The sequence below is a fragment of the Cryptomeria japonica genome, chromosome 1, assembly GCF_030272615.1.
Source record: "Cryptomeria japonica chromosome 1, Sugi_1.0, whole genome shotgun sequence".
Taxonomy (NCBI): Eukaryota; Viridiplantae; Streptophyta; class Pinopsida; order Cupressales; family Cupressaceae; genus Cryptomeria; species Cryptomeria japonica.
Window position 1 is genome coordinate 209,909,495 of NC_081405.1, and position 19,565 is coordinate 209,929,059.

Consider the following 19,565-nt stretch of genomic DNA (forward strand, 5'->3'; position numbering starts at 1 on the left):
CTTCAAAGGTGGTGTGATCAAACAATGAGTTGGAGCTTCTGACGTTCCTTGCAAGTTTAGAAAGAAAAATTTATTGCGTGTTAGAGAATGTTTACAAGAAGCATTCTTGTTTATTTTTAATCGGTATTTAATATTTGCATGCTCAATGTACAGGTTTTGAGGAGTTTTACATAGTAGTGGTTATTGTAATGTTATCATAAGGATTAAAAGAGTACACATTTGCATTCAAGAAGCATTTAATTGTGTAGTGAACCTTTCATTGTGATATTATTCTGAGAACTTTGAAATTGACTGGCTTATATTCTTGCTGACTGCTTGCCTAATTCTGACCGAATCTGAAATGAAGTGGCAAGTATTAGATCACTGATTAAGCTCCATATTAAGAAATTATAGGTTTTTTAATTTCTATGAATATGACTGATGCTGTCTTGGTCCTTTCTTTTTTTTTTTGTCTTTTTATTTTTTGTCATATCAAACATTTTTAAAATTTAAGAATAATGTATTCTATAATTTTCTAACTTGTAGTTTTTATTATTTCTAATTTGCTCTTTAATTAAAAAGAAGCTTAGAAGATATTTATTTATGTTTATATTTACTCAATATTTAAATAATATTTAAATATTACTTCTTCTTCTTCTTCTTCTATTTACTCATTCAATATTTTTAATTTAGCACAAGTCGTAGGAAAAAAAAAAAAGAAAAAGAAGGGTTCAAATTCCTTTTCTTGCATGTAACCCTCACTATGTTGACAATCAATGTTGCATGAAGACAATTTTAGAAAGAATATCCATTGAAATTAATTCTTTTGAAAGTAGACTATGGTGCACTCTTTCTTTATATCGTATGTGAAACTTTTGATTGGGGGGGCAAAAGATTGAGGATTGGGGTATGACAGGGTCCTCGTAAACAAGAAAATGAAAAAAAAGGGGGGTGGGTTAATAATTGGGAGATGGAGCAAATTTTCCAGTAGTAACAAGCTTTTGGTTGATTTGTTAACTAAGTCTGGCTGTAAGCGTACTTCTCTAGATGAAAAGGGGAGGAGTCACGGTTTTTTTTTTGAGACCTTGGATTCTGGGGCTCTTTCAAAGGAACAGAGGGAATTCTCGAATTGATCTGAAGTCAAACATCGGACTTCAGGTAGGAATTACCTTAAAATCACTACTTCAGCATATGTCTATGTTCTGTCTTAATTTGGATTATCATGATCTTATATGCATTCTTTCCCTGAATATTTTCCTAAGTTCTTGTTTACAGATGGATTGGAATGACATTAGATTAGGCGTATTTACTTCTTCAATGACTGGGTTAATCTCCTCTCTTGATAATTTTTCTTGTTCTTGTCTCATATCGCACTGCGAGCATCTACTTTCATTTCCCTTATGTTTGTTTATTAATTTGGGAGTTGGTTATTTATATATCATTATGTTTTCATATCTATGTTTACCTTGCTTATTTTAGTATTTTCGTGTCTAGGGATAAGATATTTTTAACCCCTTTCCTTTCTTCGAGTGGCTTAACACCTCCGCGATCCACCATGGTCGATACTATGAATCCGATCCATGCTCGGAGATTAAGAAAATGGTTTTGTTCCTCCATTGTATACGTTCTGGTCTGCATCTTTTGATTGAACCTCACTTTAGGGTGTTTGACAGGGAGTACGTATTCATAGGGTGATGTCGCTCTGTTTTGGAACTCTTTTTGCCTACAACCAGATACTTTTTGGTGGCATTGTAGCTAATTTTCTTAGCTTGCACACATAGGAGAAGTCATGATGTTTTTGTCTTCGGTAGTGCTATCTAGCAGCCTGCTCAGTTAAGGAAGCTTTTATTTTTCTATTCATCTCTTCTCGTAGCATATGAATTGTCTTGCTTGGTGGTTCTGTTATCTATCACTTCCCTTTTGGATTGTCAATTCCTTTGTTGGTTCTGTTCTTTGTACCCCTCGACCGAACGATACATTCCGTGAGGGATGGAGAACGTCTTGTTGCTAGTTTAGGTTCGGGCTACTGTTCAATTGGGGGAAATTAAATATATTCCTTGTGTGCAGTCTATGTTTATTCCTTTATGATCGATCTGCGGTGTGCAAGTCATGGCGGGGTTGGCCCTATTTTCTTAAACTCATGACCTTCATTTCCCTTCTTCCCTTGTTTATCCCACTTTTTTTGACCATTCAACAACTTTTCTTTATCTGTCTTCCTCGGGGTGAATGTATCGGAAATTGTATTATGTTCTTAAATAGACATTTGTAATTGAGATTTTGACTTGCATCTCTTCGTTTGTTCTGTTGCATCAACGGTACGCTCTATTTTATATGTGTGTGTGTACTTGGGTATGTTTCCAGTGCCTAGAATCTCGTATTATGCCTCTCTCTCTCTCTCTCTCAATTTTCATTCGAATTCCTAAGTTCTCGGACCTTGTTCTTATTTCCCTTATAGTGTTATAAATTGTTTATGTTATTCTTTTGCAAATCGATACCTGATACTATGAAATCAACCGGTTTATGTGTCGTGTAGTTGTCGTGTGGAATTATGTGGTGTTATTATTATTCAATTTCTTAGGGAGTATCAGATTGTGTGGTTATATGGATGCTCTGAGTTTTGCTTGAGTATCGACCACCTTAGAGAATTGATTTGTATGGGTGTGCGGGTTTAGGTGTTATCAGTTATTACCAGTCGAATTGTATGAGTTTATTTCTTATTATTAGTATATCTCATTCATGTATCTTTTGAATTGTCTAAACCGTCGGTACTATGCACTTACACCTTGAGGTATTCGAAGATGTCGACAGGATATTCCTCTCTTTTGATTATGTATATTTTTACCTATAAACTTCCTTTGTCCTTGTTGAGTTCCATCATTAGTGACATCTTAATCAGTTTTACTTTCTTAGCATTGGTTTCATAAGTCTTATAGGGTTGTAAAAATTAATATTTGGAGACTTGTTATCTTTTCATTTAAATATATAGTATAGTGGGTAGACTTTATAGAAAATTGTATTGATTGAAAATTTATCTTAAAGATTATAAAGTCCAAGATAGGGACAATTATTATACCCAAAAAAAATAAGGAAGTGTAGTATAGTATAAGGTGAATATGTTCATGTATCGATGCAAACTTTATTGCTTTTTTTGTACTAATGTAAATAAGGTAAAAGCTAAGGTAATAATATGGAAATTAATTATTGTATGAGGTATTAACATTCTTAAGATTATTTGGGTAAAGCATAAGTTAAGTTCCTCTATGGTTTGTTTTGTTGCGATTCGTTTCCATTTTTTTTGGTTCGGTTCATTATGATTGTGTTATTGCCTTTGAACATTGACCTATGTTAGTTGGAAACTCTAGACCATTGTACTTGTGCATAAGACTAGTGAAAGGGAGAAGTCACATTTATATTACAACTATAGATGAATATAGTTAACGTTCGAAATTAGCTATGAATTTCTTTCATACAATCTAGATGGTATAACCTATTCGGAAGAACATTAGTTAAATCAAAATAGTTTTTTAGCAAATGGAAATGGAACAACAACTATAACCTTTTACAAGAAATGATTAGACTTGACCCTATTTACATAATCTCAAACTTGTCTTTGTGAATATCTAAAGAAACCTAGCCTTGGAATGAGATAAGTTATAATTTTTTATTAATGGGTTCTTACCTTAATTGGGGTCTTCGAGAGATCTAATCTGTGATCATTTTAATAGAAGTAAAACTTAGGAGAAAGCATTAGCTAATTACAAAGAGTTGTGAAATCAATATCTAAGAATAATGTTACATCAAGAGGAGTACTTGCTTGATTTATCAATTACAATTGTTGTAAATAACATAATAAGAGAGATTAAAAGGAGATTGATTGGAATCTTTTAGGAGTCTTATTCACATTGGTTAATTAGAATTAGGTTTATTTTTAGAATTATTCATATTGGTTAATTAGCAACAAACTGCATTCTCTTCTTATCTTATTTTCAACATTGGTAATTAAAAGTAGTGCGGGTATCAAGATTATAGTTGAATGGATTCCCTTCAAACAAGATAGTAATAGATTCATTTCGAAAGTAATATTATTTGATGATTTAAATGTCTTCAAACAATTATTAGGACTCATACTTAAAGAAAGGATAATCATTTGTAGGAAATGATTAAGGGTTAATTTTGCGTTACTTCTATTTGGAAGAATTTGTTTGTTAACAATAATGTGGTTATTATTAAGCTTGTCATTAATTATTTCTTTCCTCCCTTCAAACAAATAAGTGTAAAATTCATTTCTAAAGTTTCGCTACTTAATCATTTAATTTTTTCCTTAAGCGATCTAGTGCTTTTAAGGTATTAGGAGTCATTTTTTTTTGGAGTAATGGTTGTTCCAAACAAATCATATCTTACAAGTGAATTCAAATCTTTTCATGAGTTATCTTGTACAAGTATCCTAGTTTCCAAACAATTAGTACTTTGTGTATATAGTTCAACACTTAGAGTTTAAATCATAGTTTCTTTCAAGGAAATACTATTCCAAAGTAGTTGTTTAATTATGTTCCTTTCAATTACTTATTTATTAATATAAAGCATGAAATAGTTCATTTCCATAGTTGTATTATTATATTTGTACACATTACTCATGAGTTCAGAGTTAATTCCTAGTTAGAAAATGAAACAAAGGGAGATGGAAAACGAAAAAACCTTAGCAGTTTTCGATATCTATGGTGCCTCTGGGTCACAATTACGGGTGTTGTCGTCATGTTGAACTACTGCACCTAATGCCTAATAAAGCTACATCAATAAAGTTTGTGGCATCGTCCCTTTAAATCGTCAGAGAGTAATAAGTGTCACTTGGAAGTTAAAATCCAAGGGGTAGGTAATCACCCTTGGATCGATAACCTAATAAGATAATCTTTGAACAAATTTGCAGCCCCTAGTTAAACCTTAGTAAACCCCTTTAGGGTTGTTCAAGCAAAAATCTTTTATAGAACTTGGTTGAATCTTGAAGGTTGTTTGACGATTGTCAATTGGGTCAAGGATGACGCTTATGATAGTAATTACGACCTAGTTGTTTTAGGCCACAATCATTAGGCCACCTTGAGCCCTATGCTTAAAGCTACCATCGTGGGTAGCAACCACAGAGAAATTGTCTAGGACATTGACCCTAGAAAGGGTTGCGTACCCACCAAAATAGTTTACATTAAACCATAGATTAGAAAACAAAACTACATACTTTACGCCTTGATCCCGTGCCGAAATGGGTATGTAGGCAGTCTGGGGATGAAGTTGTCCCTAGTACTCAGGCGTTCTGGGATGGGGTCTAGGATTTGCTAAAGTAGATGGATTGTGAAGTCCCCTGATTGAAAGATAAATGTAATAAAAGAAAAAGTAATTCAACGCATACTCGGAGGGAATCTCGTATGGATTCACTTGACTTCTCGAGGCTTTATGCCAAATTTTGAGGCATAATTCAAGCTTGCAATATATTATTTTACTTTCTCCTAAGGACAGCGACCTCGGTGCACACCTATTAAAGGAGTGTAGTTCTTAGTGAGTGACTCAGGACCCGAATGGTCCCGATGAGTAAGTCTCTGGCCAGAGCACCTCCTATCCCAAGTTGGATATATGCCTACCCCGTTTGGATAGATGCATATCCCGTATTAGATAGATGAAACCTCCTGTCCCATATGGATAGATGCCTAACCCGTATGGTTAGATGCCTAACCCGTAGGGTTAGATGCTCATCCTGGATGGATGAATTCCTAATCCAAATGGATAGATGCCCAGAGTATGCGATTGAATCAAACACAAATGATTAAATAAATAAATTAAAATGGTCAAAATTTTCTTGGGCTAAGTATATTGGGTTATTACAATTAATTAAAGTTTGGTAAATGAATATTTTAATATTTTTTAATATATTTTTGAAAGAAAACAAAAATAACATAGATATATGTTTAAAGAAATCATTTTGTTTAATTAAATAAAATAACTTCTCAAATTTGAGCAACACTATGTAGTCAATGTAGTGCTTCTTTTATATAGATAATGTAAGCATATTTCTTAATTTAAAACTAATAAAAGTTATGAACCTAGCATAAGCATATACATACATACATACATACATACATACATACATACATACATACATACATACATACATACATACATACATACATATACATACACAAACACATGCACATACACATACACATATACATATACATATACATATACATATACATATATATTAAAGTTTGATATGTGATTATTTTAATGGTTTTTAATATGTTTTTGAATGAAAATAAAAATAACATGGATATATTATTGAAATAAATCTTGTAATGTTATTAAATAAACAAACCACCAAAAAATAAACTAAGCAAAGAATATATATGTCAATATAATAAACATAGCCTCTTAAACTTGAGAAACACTACATATAATCATAAAAATGAAACTAATGAATTATTCAATATTTTGACTTTTTTTTTACAATTGAAAATTATGAATAAACCTAGCCCTACCTTAAAACCAAATTTAACCCTAACACTAAACCAAATTTAAAACAAACCATTAACCTAATTGAACACTAAATCAAATTTAATCATAACCTTTATTAAATCCCAAACCTATAATTTTATATCTAATCTTGAACCTAATAATAAAACAAATTTAACATACATCATAACCCTAAACCAAATTTAATTCTAAGTAGCCCTAAACCAATATGAACCCTAATACTTAAATAAATCATTATTTATAACATAATTAGGAAACCAAATTGAAGTGTGTTCAAATTGACAATGTAGTTTTTACTCTATTCTTGAATATTTAAACAATTGTATAGCTTATTTCATTTTGAAGATCTAAACATAATTTGTATCCTTATATAAGTTTTATTGGGATTTTAACGATTTTAAAAAAGAGATGAATGAAGATATTTAATATAATTTTTTTGAAGATTGAGATAGTTGACCTTCAAATGTGTAACAATCTATTAGAATTTAATCATAAAATTTAAGATTAATACATAAAAGTTGTATAAGAATAACATTGGCCATTTATAAAATAATTGAAAAATATTTATTATTTTAACTTACTAGAATAGGAAAAGTTCTCAATGTAGTACCTCTTTTATATGGTTAATGCAAGTGAAAATTTACTATTTGTTTGTATAATTATTTAAAGTTTGATATATGAATATTTTTAATGATTTTAAATATATTTTTGAAAGAAAATAAAAAATTATATAGATATATTATTGAAAGGAATCATACAATTGAATTAGATAAATGAACCATAGAAAACTATCTTAACCATAGAAGAACATCTATATCAAATATAACAAATATAGACTCTCGAATTTGAGAAATAATACATTTTATAATTAAATTTAAAATTAATGAATTGATCAATAATAACTTATTTTTAAATTGAAAACTATAACTACCAAATTCAACCACAACCCTAAGCTTAACACTAAATCAAACTAACCCTAACTATAACACTAACTATAACCATAACCCTAAATCTAACCCTGAACATAATTCTAACCATAATGATTAACACTAACCCTAAACCTAATCCTGATACAAACCCTAACCCTGGCCATTATCTTAACTATAACTTTAAACCCTAAGCCTGACCATAATCCTAACCCTAACCCCAAACAAGATGTAAATCTTTACCTTAACTGTATTCATATCCCTAACCATGATGTAAATCCTAACCATAATCATAACTACAACCTTATCCCCAAACCCTAACTATAATCCTAATCATAATATTTAACCCTAATCCTAAACCTAATCCTAGGCCTAACGATGATGAAAACCCTAACTGTATCCACAATTTAAACAAAAGCCCTAAGCCCTTATCCTAGCCCTAACCCTAACCCCAAACATAATGTAAACCATAACAATACCGATAATCCTAACCATAACCATAAACCGTAACCCTAATCATAATCTTAACCCTAACCGTAATCCTAATCCTAACCTAATCATATCCCTAGACCCTAACCCTAACAATAAACCTTAGTCCTAAACCGAACACTAACCATGACGTAGAGACTAACCCTAACCATAACTCTAACCTTGATGCAAAATCATAACCCTAACTCTAATCACGATGTAAACCTAACCCTAACCATAATCCTAACCCTAATTATATCCTTAACCTTAACCTAACCATAATCCTAACCCTAACTCTAAACATAAACTATAACCTTATGCATGATGTAAACCTAACCCTAATTTTATCCCTAACCATAATCCTAAGCCCTAACCCTAACCATAATCATAACCCTGACCCTAATACAAACCCTAGAACTAAACATGATGTAAACCCTAATCATAATCCTAACCCTAATCCTAACCCTAATATAAACCATGACACTAAACCCTAACCTTAACACTAAACCCTTATTGTAACCTTGATCATAACCTTTACCCTAAACCCTAACCCTAACCATAATTCTAATCCTACCCCTAATCCTTAACACAAACCATAACCATAACTCTGGCCCTAACACTTACGATGATGTAAATAGTAACCCTAACCATATTTCTCACCCCAACCCTAACCATGATGTAAATCCTAACCCTAACCCTAAACCTATCCCTAACCATGATGTAAATCCTAACCCTAACCCTAAACCTATCCCTAACCATAGTGCTAACCCTAAACCTAACCTAACTATGATATCAACCCTTACCCTAGCCATAATCCTAATCATAAACCTAAACATTAAGCCTAACTATAATATAAACCTTGATCCTAACCCTTAAGCTTATCCATATCTCTAACCCTATCCCTAACCATGATGTAAACCTAACCCTAACGATAACCCTAAATCTTAAGCTTAACCATAATCCTAAATCCTTAGCCTAGCCATAATCCTAACCCTAACTCTTACCATGATGCATATCCTAACCCTAATCCTAACCCTAGCCCTAACCATGATGTATACCCTAGCCCTAACCATGATGTATACCCTAACCCTAGCCATAATTGTAACAATCACCATAAAACCTAAGCCTAACTATAATCATAACCCTAACCCCAACCCCAACCATGATGTAAGCTATAACCCTAAACCTTAACCCTAACCATTTCCCAAAACTTATCCCTAACCTTACCCTAACCATAATCCTAACCCTAAACTCTAAGCCTGAGCCTAATAATAAAATAGTATAATTATATATTAATTTATTTAATGTCTTCCATGTTGGACCGTGATTCCTACTAGCTTATATATGTTAATGTTTTATATATAAAATATAGTGAGAGATAATCTTTGTATTATCATCTTGTGTGTTTTGGGAAGTAGTATATGTGTGTTTGTTTTATAATAATGAAAAACATAAGAGGATAATGAAAAAATATTTTGATCTTACAAAAGGTAATGTACCTTTCAAAAATTCAGAGGGAAACTAGTTAAAAGTTTACCCAACTGTTATTTGATGGATGACTCTTTTTTGTGAACTATGAGTCTTTTTCTTTTTATAAATTTGTAAAAGATAAATCTGTTAACTAACAAAACTGGAACATAAAAAGTTAAAAAATAAAATCTAAATTAAAAACTAAAAGTAAAATCTTCGTTGCGGTAGCAATGCTGCTGACAAAATCTGCTACGGTGGTATTGGATTCATTTGATTCATCGCATAGATTGCCACCCATTTTATACGGCTGGATAGCAGTGCTGACCGACACCAGCTCTAATTCCAAATCAAAATATAATAATATGGATGAAAACAACAAAAAAGATAAAACAGAGACTGCCAATAGCTGAATAACTCAATATCTGTACTGATCAAAAGATATATATGCACATGTGAGACAACTATCTGCACTATAAATCTGCTAAACAAACTGACAATGCTAAAGAACGACAACTAAACAAAGTGAACTAACTGCGAAACTAACTGCTAAAGAATAAGAGCAAGCTGAAACTGAAGGACAGCTCTACCGTTCTTTATTTCAAACACCATTGACACATGAGCATTATGTGTATAATTCACCTTTACTCATTCTAACAGAGACTTGGAGTTTCAACCAGTTAAGAAGATTCAGTTTTAGCCTGTTCAATGGGGATACCTATATACTCCATAATGTGGAAGCCCTCTAACTGGACTGCCTAAAATCAGATTTGTCATTCCTTCACTCATATACATCCCCATTAAAATCAAGACAACTCCCATCACATACCCTATGCCCATGCCCACAAGAAATTTCCACTCGTCCTCTTCATCATCTTCTTCTTGAGACGCAAGTGGAGGAGAAAAACCAGATGATGAAATGTTCAGGCATGTCGTGGGTAGCGGTGATCCGCAAAGACAACTATTGTTCCCAAAGGCTTCTGCATCGAACGTAGAGAACTGGGCACCACTTGGAATTCTCCCACATAACTTGTTATACGAAACGTCAATCTTTGCCAAAGTTGAGACCGAACCCAGGCTAGAGGGTATCGCCCCTGAAAGCCAGTTGTGAGAAATATCCAGGGTTTCCAGAAAACCCAGATTCCCAAAGCTCTGTGGAATACGGCCGCTGATGTTGTTCCATGATATGTTCACAGAGAAAAGCCCATAAAGTGAGCCTAATGACGATGGAATCTCTCCTGTAAACTGGTTGTCAGAAAGATCCAACAGTTTGTATCCCAGCCGCTTCACCTCTCTGCCCTTGCCCTTGTAGTTGAAGTATATATCGATATTGATTAACAAATCCCTTCTTGTGTGTCGTGGCAGATATAAACCAGAAGAATGCTGCATCCCTTTGATGTTTCCCACTTGTGCAGGTATAACTCCATGAAATCTATTCCCTGACAGATCCAAGACTTCCAGCATAGATAACCGGGATATTCCCATAGGAACTGTTCCCCACAGCTTGTTTCCTCGAAGAATCAAGACGGATAGTCTTGAGGAATTGAGAACAAACTCTGGAAAAGATCCAGATAATAAATTTGCGCCCAAATCCAGTACGGACAATCGAGACAGGTCGTGAACTGCTGAAGAAATTAAACCTCTGAATTTGTTGTTTGGAAGCATCAAATAGTTGAGATCTTTAAGAACCCCCAAACTGGTGGGAATAGTTCTGGAGAAATTGTTGAAACCAACATATACATATATCAGAGCTGTGCAATTGGCTAAATGTGGTGGAAGAATGCCCGTAAGCTGGTTGTTGGAGAGATCTAGGAGCTGTAACCTTGATAAACTCGTTATTGACCAGGGTATCTCACCATTCACATTGTTATAAGAAACGTTGAGGTATATGAGGTTGATACAGTTGCCTCTCTCTGCCGGAATCGATCCTGCAAACAAATTCTGCGAGAAATCCAGAAACTTCATTAACTGTAAATTGAACAGTTCGGGCAGGATTACTCCACCGAGCATATTTTGAGCTACGTTTATGAATTCAAGGCTGTCTAATGAAGTACAAGCCGGAAGGGTCCCCCAAAGCTGGTTCTCACTGATCTCTAGAAGAATAAGGTTGTACTGAGTTGATATCCATGGCGGTAATGATCCGCTGATATTATTCGCAGCCAAAACCAAATGTATCAGCTGGAATTTGGGTATCCATGTTTCACTTCCGCCGTCTGTAAAGTGATTGTGATCAAGAAACAACAGCATCAGCGACGAGGCATCTCCCAGAGCATCAGGAATTCCGCCGGATAGCTGGTTGGCTCCAAGATCTAGCAACATTAGACTTTTCAGATCGCCAAAGGTAGAGGGAATTGACCCATTCAGAGAGTTGGAAGACATATTCAACCAAGACAAGTTGGTGAGGCTTTCCGAAAGTTGTTGGAATAGGGCCGCTCATTTTATTGTTCGCAAGATATATTCTCTCGACACTAGAAAGATTGCCTAGGGACGCTGGTATTAAACCACTTAGAAAATTTGCTGAAAGACGTAAGGTTTTGAAAAGAGAAAGCCTACCGAGCGACCATGGAAGGGATCCTGATAATGAATTGTCGTACAGATTCAGATATTCCAAGCTGGACAAATTGCCGAGCTCTTGGGGAATGGATCCCGTGAGTTGATTTTCAGAAATATCCAACAGCTTCAAACAAGCTATCTTCCCCACGGATGAAGGCAGACGCCCGCTTATGAGGTTCTTGGCAATGCTGAGGTCTTGCAGACTAACAAGATTCTGCCGGTATTTGGCCGCTGAGGGCATTGTCATCAAGATACAAGTTTTTAAGGCTTTTAAGATGTGCGAGAGCAGAAGGTATGGTTCCCGAAAAGTTATTTGCAGTGAGATCTAAGTGCTCCAGCAGCTGCAGGTGGCGAATCTTGTGAGGAATACGACCAGAAATCCCAGCTGATGATATTGCGAGACGTGAAAGGTTACTCAATTGGCATAACTCCAGAGGAAAAAAGCCGTTAAACAATATACCCTGAATCTGAAGAGCACGCATACTCCCAATGCCAGCAAGCTGAGAGAGGTTTCTGGTAGAGCTCGCTATTGAATCACTGCTATCTGAGAAATTGAGATTGATGGCCTCTATTAACCCGGTGTGGGCGTTGCAAGAAACTTCCCTCCACTCGCAGCAATTAGGAGACCCATTCCACGAAGGCTAGATCACGACCTGAGTACTCGTCAACAAATTCTTGAAGCTGTGCAAGGCTTCTAAGTCTTGGCTGTTGCAGGGCCTTAATTCACAGAGGGCGTGGTTCCATATTAACGCCACTGTTAACACTATTGTCATCACATATGTTATCTCGCCACCGCGACTTGCCATCTTCATAGAACTCCGAAGGAAATTACACGACTAGCATAATACTTTGAATGATGGTCGTCATATAAACTAGCTGCTTCTATGCCCTGTAATTTCAAGTTATTTGTAGTTGGCTGGATCTATCATTCAGGTTTGTAGTCAAAACATTATTACCTGTTTAAAATAGATCTGTAAAGTTTTTTAAAAAATCTAATGGTAGGTATAATGACACGCTATCTTACTGCGCTCGCTCTTTTGTGATGCCCACAGCTATAGTATAGTGTGTTTCGTCACAAGACTCGGACAAGAGCAAAATCAAGGTAGCTGTGATTTTTAATTTGTGCGTGACTCATGGGCATGTGACACAGACTTCCACAATATAATCGCTGTACCGCTGTGTAAATATTCAAAGCACTATAAAGTTGTGGCCACCATTAAATATTCCAAAATGAATATGGACAAACATGTCGCAGCACATATGCAGAAAAACCGTGTAAAACTTTGTATGGAGTTACATTTTCTCAAGTGACTCTTATCTTCCAAGTTCCGTGTCAAATTTGTTGTAGAGTTTGATTCTTATGTTTCTTGAGTGATAGCTGACTCTTATGATTCTTACTTTCCAAGTCAATTTTATTAGGAAGATTCTAATATTTGTTGAGTAACAATTGATTATTAAGTTTCTTATATTTCAAGTTATGTGTCAAATTTGTGATAAAAGTTTATTCTTTATTTTTTTTGAGTGATAGCTAACCCTACATGGTGAAATTATTACAAAGATTTTTGGTAGTTTGAGTACATGATTAAGGGGACTCCCCTTACAGAGCCAAACACATGTTTTGATACCACTTGATGAAGGGATACATTCTACAAATGGTTAGAGAATAAATTTTAAATTGGGTAGCACTGATAACTCCACCAAACTAGCACAATACTTTACTTTTGCAACCCCAACAAGCAGCATAAATTTATATGCTAAGGGAGATAATGGGGAGCTCACCTCCCATCTATAGGGCTGAATATTAGCCCACCCCGAGCTAGGGGTTGAGTCTCTACTCTGGGTTACACCCATATCAACACAATCATCATATTAAATTAAGATTTAACCAAAACACTTTAACTGCCATACGCATACATATAATATTCACTTTGAACTTTCATTCACACAAAATCACATCACAAGTTCATCACATCATATCCACATAAGGAGATTGTGGCTTTCACCCTCCAAAAGGTGTAGTGGGCACCTCTCGAGGTATTATATTAGAAAAATACTCATCAAATCTCCATTATAATTCTCAATTCTCATCTCAAGTATAAGCATATGATAAATGGAATTCCACATAGTATCAAAGTGGTACTCATGCCACATAAATTAATATCATGGCTACTCATAACCCTTTAGAAAGATTCACATAATAGAATGATGGTCATGGGTATTCACACCCTTCAAAACAACATTCACATAATAGCAAGGTGGTACTCATACAACCTAGAAATATCATGGGTACTCATACCCCTTCTCGAGAGTGCCACACCCTACACCTGGACAACCCAAGAAGATCCTCTCTCTTTTCCCACATGGAAAGATGGGTTTTCTCCTCAGCACAAACAAAGAAATTCAATCAAAAGGAAAACTAATTTAAGAAGCAACATGTTAGCAAGACACATATCCAAATCTCCCAAAATTCCCACCAACACTCATGCAACCACACAAATAACCAAATACAAGAAATAGATTGAAGATCAGAGATACACAAAGATCGAACATCATATACAACAATAAATGGGAGAAATCAACTCATGTGTATCAATAGGTCTTCTACAATGTTCTCAAATACTTCTCTATCCACATCTTCTCTCCCTTTCCTCGTCCGTTTTCCCTTCCCAACACTTGAAAATAAAAATGGCCAAAAAATCCCCACAACACTATCCACACTTAATTTTATAGCCAAGAGGTTTGAGTATGAGAATGGATGAGATGAGACCAATGGGCCACTCCTCATTCCATCCATCCAATCCCTAAATTGATGCCACATTTCTACATCCCCAAGCATCCACCTATCTGTCCTCTTCCACTTCATCTCTCAACTAATTCTCTCCCACCTCTTGGGAGAAGTATCACACCTTTTGGGAGGCAAGAGGTTGAGAGAGGAAACTTATAGAATATGTAATTTTAATGTAAAATATCACACTCTCAAGATGGTCAATTTAAATTTGTAATAAAATAAATTCAATTTTAGATCATGATACATAATGTTTGGATACATTGATCTTCGATTTGTGATTCATTGAAACCAAATAGAACTCAATGTGTTAATGTATTTCAATACACATTAATCTTTAATGAACATTCAACAATTTTGATAATAAAAATTAATTATAAAGACAGTCTAAATTTCAAAACTTGATTCTCACAATAAGTTAATAATGTAATTTCAATTCCATACAAGAGATTTTAAGCTTTAATATGATATGCTTAGCCTTCTTATTAGGCTCTAGAGGATTATGTGTCAATAGAATATTATGTGTTATCAAGATGGCCACCTACATATCTACCCATTTTTTACCATATCTAATAACAACCTTCATGATATCATCAAGACTACTAACCTCTTTCTTAGCCTAATTTAGAGATAAAAAATGTATTATCAAGCAATTACTTATACTATTCTTCCTGGACCATCCATCAGCTATCAATTGCTTAGGTAGAAGAATTATCCTAATATATCAAAAGGAATCTAATAAATTCTAGAGTAAGATATTTTACTAATCTTGTATTCTTTAGGATAATTAAACTAGAAGTCATCTAGTTTCTCCACATGGAATTATTTCTCTATGATATTATTTTTTAATTTGTGATAGGCCTTAAATTGTGGTCTTAATTGATAAAACACAATATGGTATAGTTGTAATTAAAAATTATAAAATTTCTTTCATAGATTATGGGGAGGGACAAGAAACCAATCTCATTTCAACAATAAGGGCATATGGCATAAAAGCTCTATGTAATTATTTTTGAAGTTTATAAGAGAAAAAAGTTATCTTGTCACTTCACAGAACACCGTCTTAATAGCTAGGTGCTTGGGTAATCTATAGAGTTCTCAAGGGAAACCCTCTATTCTCAAATATGTGAATTTTAAAAATTATATGAACCAGTGCTAAAATATATTAATTAACCACAAAAATAAAGGGGATCATCAACCCCTGATCTGGAAAACACATCTTCTCTACAAAAACCTGTCTCCTCCTCAAAAATAAATAGGACCACCTCCATAGGCAGACCAAAAGAAGAAACCTTAGAAAGCACCTTGTGGCTGGCCCAAAAGATAAAATCACTGATATCCATGAAATCGTCCAAGACAATGCTCTAGAAAGGGGACCCAAGCCCACAACCAGCATAAGAGAATCTGGATTACACCTAAAACTCTAAGAAACCATGGGCAACAAAACCACTTTGCATAAAAGAGATCTCACAACTCAAGGAAAGAACACAAAGGACCCTCTCTATGAGCAACACCACAACCTTTATGATGAAAATAAAGACATTTCTCATAGAAGGGCCTAATAGAACAACAACCCCCATCAGAGAAAAAGTAGCAAAGGTCTCTGAAATAGAAAGAGAGAGAGAGGGAAACCATCATTAAGAGTCCAAAAGACAACTGGGTAGAAGAATAGGTTACCATCCCCCACAAACCAATGCAAACCCAAAAAAATAAAAAAATATAAAGCCTTATCCAAAAAATAGGACCCCAAAATAACACCCAAGGAAGTCACAACCAAGAGCCAAAACCCATCATGTAGAGAGCCATGGGCCTAGGATAGAGAAAAGAAAAACCACACTAGATCTCTCGCAGGACAAGGACAAAAGAGGGCAAACCCACAACCAGAAGCACCATACCAAACTCGAAAACATGGAGTCGAACGATTGACAAAGGCACCTAGCTACAAACCATAAAAACCAATGCCAAATCTTCATCCCCATCACTATTTGGGTCATTTGCATCTCCCATTCCATTCGTAGAAGTAGCAAATGAAACCCCCCTTGCATCCCTCTCGTTCTACTAGATCACTATGTTATGGTATGTACGATATTTATATTTATCTTTGTTTTAGATTTTTAACAGTTATAAAAGATCTAAAATTTTATGAATATCTCCTCCCCTCAATATTAGTGTAGGAAATCTTTTTCTATCTTAACTTCCTTACAATAATACATCAAATATATTCTCCAATTTATCATTCCTTTCAATAAGTGTGTTAATAGTAGAGAAAGACTACAGTAGGGGTTGGACTAAACATGGTAGTGATAACATGAGACACAATGGATCAAAATGGTGTAAAAGAACATGATAACTAGGAATAAAAAAGTGGAAGAATAGAATAAAGAAGAAACAAAATTAGAAGGGTGAGAGTTAGGCATAACACTAGTGAGATGAGCACAAAATATTAGTGCAAAATAATAAGGATGAGTTGAAAAAGATAGTAGGAAAAATTGAGAACCAACTTATCTTAAAAGGGAGTGAAGAAAGGCATACTGTGACAAGGAATAGAATTAGGATGACGAAAAAAATAAATAGGAAGCTTGTATAAGAGAGTGAGTGATGCATCACACTAAAAGAGTCAAAAAACCAATCCTTTTATATTTACCTTTATTAACATATAATTTACATGTTTTACTCATTCAAAAGTATTGTTTAGGGCATCAAGCAAGGTGCAACATTTATATCATTATCCAAATTTGTAAGTTGTAAGATAACATTGTGACATTAGGTGATATTTTTAATATGCATCAATTTAATATTGGTATGATCATAAAATATCTCTATTCAATGAAAATAAGTGTTTTCATCCTATTTCTCGACCAAACCATCTTTAACTTTATTCACTACCATTGTAGGGTTTACTAGAAGATTCTCAAAAGGGGATAAGGATGATTGTGAGACTTTGGAAAGAAACACAAAATAAAAAATACGAAAACATAATAAGAATAAAATTAGATTAGAATCTAATGTAAGAACTGAAAAAAAAATGTGTTATTTTGAAAAATAAAATAAAAAATAACCCCTCTAAACAAAAACAAAAAAAGTGTTCTATTCACATGAAATACATATGAAATCTAAGAGACAATAAAAAAAAATATCCCTTCTAGACTAAATTAAAGCAAATGTGTCATTATGGATACATCAAAATCTTAAAGATAAGATAAAAGCAATCACTAAAACATGTTTATTTAGTTCATAAATAAGTGAAAAATCAACAAAGATGATTTGGACACTTCCACATAGAATCCAATGTTGAATATTATATGATACATGCTTATGTTCCATCCAGAATTCTAGAAGACATCTTTATATCAGATGAATCCACAATCTAGAGTTGAGACCTTTGAATCATTTTGGTGAAAATGTAACTTGTTTCTAGAAGTAAACAAAAAGACCTTGAATCCATGATCTTAACATAGTGGTGTCAATAGATACTTGTAAAACTTTCTATGATTCACGTGAGAGGCAGGTTATTATAGGTTACACCTGGAATTGTTTGGACTACATACTCAATTGTTTCTTGTTTTTTTTCAAAGTACTGAATAACATTTTATGAGACTAAACGAACGATGCCCCACAAAGGAGCCTCATCTCCATGGAAACTCATTCGAAAGACCACCAATCCAAAGAGTACGATTTGGCTCTTTGGAGTCAAGTCAGGTATCACTCAGAAACATAGGACGCGCATACAGGTTTCAACACCTACTTTGACACGGAACTTGGAAGATTTGACGGATTTGTTGCGTTAAAATTACGATAAGTTTGTCCATATTCATGGTGGAATATTTAATGATGGCCACAAAGGAGCCTCATCTCCATGGAAACTCATTCGAAAGACCACCAATCCAAAGAGTACGATATGGCTCTTTGGAGTCAAGTCAGGTATCACTCAGAAACATAGGATGCGCATACAGGTTTCAACACCTACTTTGACACGGAACTTGGAAAAATTGACGGATTTGTTGCGTTAAAATTACGATAAGTTTGTCCATATTCATGGTGGAATATTTAATGATGGCCACAAATTTAAAGTGCTTTGAATATTTACACCGAAGTGTCCTATCATAATGATGGTTCTTTTCTTGAGCAAGGGCTCGCAAAAGTAATGCTACGGTATTGAATCAATGGGTGATACATTGCAAGAACATCAATCTTATCTCGTCTAGTTGGTAATGAGTCAGAGGTAACATTATATGATTTTTAAGTCCAAGTGGCGGATTGGCTATCATGATTTTCAATCTTATTATGATATAGATATTAGCCGATTCCAGAAATTAAATGGAGCTATTTATAAAAATATAATACTTAATATTAGATTAAACAATCACAAAGATAGCATTTAGGATTCATGAGAATAATCATTAGTTTTTAATGATGTCATTTGATGTTATGAATTCTTTATTTAAATGTTTGATGAATTTTATCCATAATTTATTTTTGATAATGTTCGGATTTTATATTCTTAGATGATATATTGACTTGTAAAAAGATTTGGAAAAACATGTTTTTAATATGTAGAACGAGAACTACAATTCCCCAAATAACACTAACTTTATGTTAAACTTTCCAATAGTGGTTTTGGCACAATATTATGGTGTACTTGGGTTACCTAGCATCTCATAAAGAAGTAAAGATTGATCTTGACAAATAGAAGGCTATGATGTAGTGGTATATTCTTAAAACCATTAAGAAAATGAAGATTTTCCTAGTATTCACTAGATAACTTACAATATTAAATATGAAGAATATGGTTGTAGAGCATTGTCACTCACAACTTTATTAAAGAACAATACCTTCCAATGGAATGCATTAGCTAATACTAAATTTGAGAG

The 19,565-nt window shown here is 34.1% G+C and overlaps 2 protein-coding genes across 2 annotated transcripts; both read right to left on the bottom strand.

The window, feature by feature from the left end:
- Positions 1 to 10,061: 10,061 nt before the first annotated feature.
- Positions 10,062 to 11,735, bottom strand: LOC131056717 (LRR receptor-like serine/threonine-protein kinase ERECTA). The gene has a single exon (XM_059209189.1). It carries the CDS (start codon positions 11,733 to 11,735, stop codon positions 10,062 to 10,064), a length of 1,674 nt encoding a protein of 557 aa, XP_059065172.1.
- A 377-nt stretch (positions 11,736 to 12,112) lies between these two features.
- LOC131857105 (receptor-like protein 33) lies at positions 12,113 to 12,715 on the bottom strand. Its single transcript, XM_059209192.1, has 2 exons — positions 12,571 to 12,715; positions 12,113 to 12,453 (listed from the first exon to the last, which is right to left on the bottom strand). Exons 1-2 carry the CDS (start codon positions 12,713 to 12,715, stop codon positions 12,113 to 12,115), a joined length of 486 nt encoding a protein of 161 aa, XP_059065175.1.
- Between the last annotated feature and the right edge of the window lie 6,850 nt (positions 12,716 to 19,565).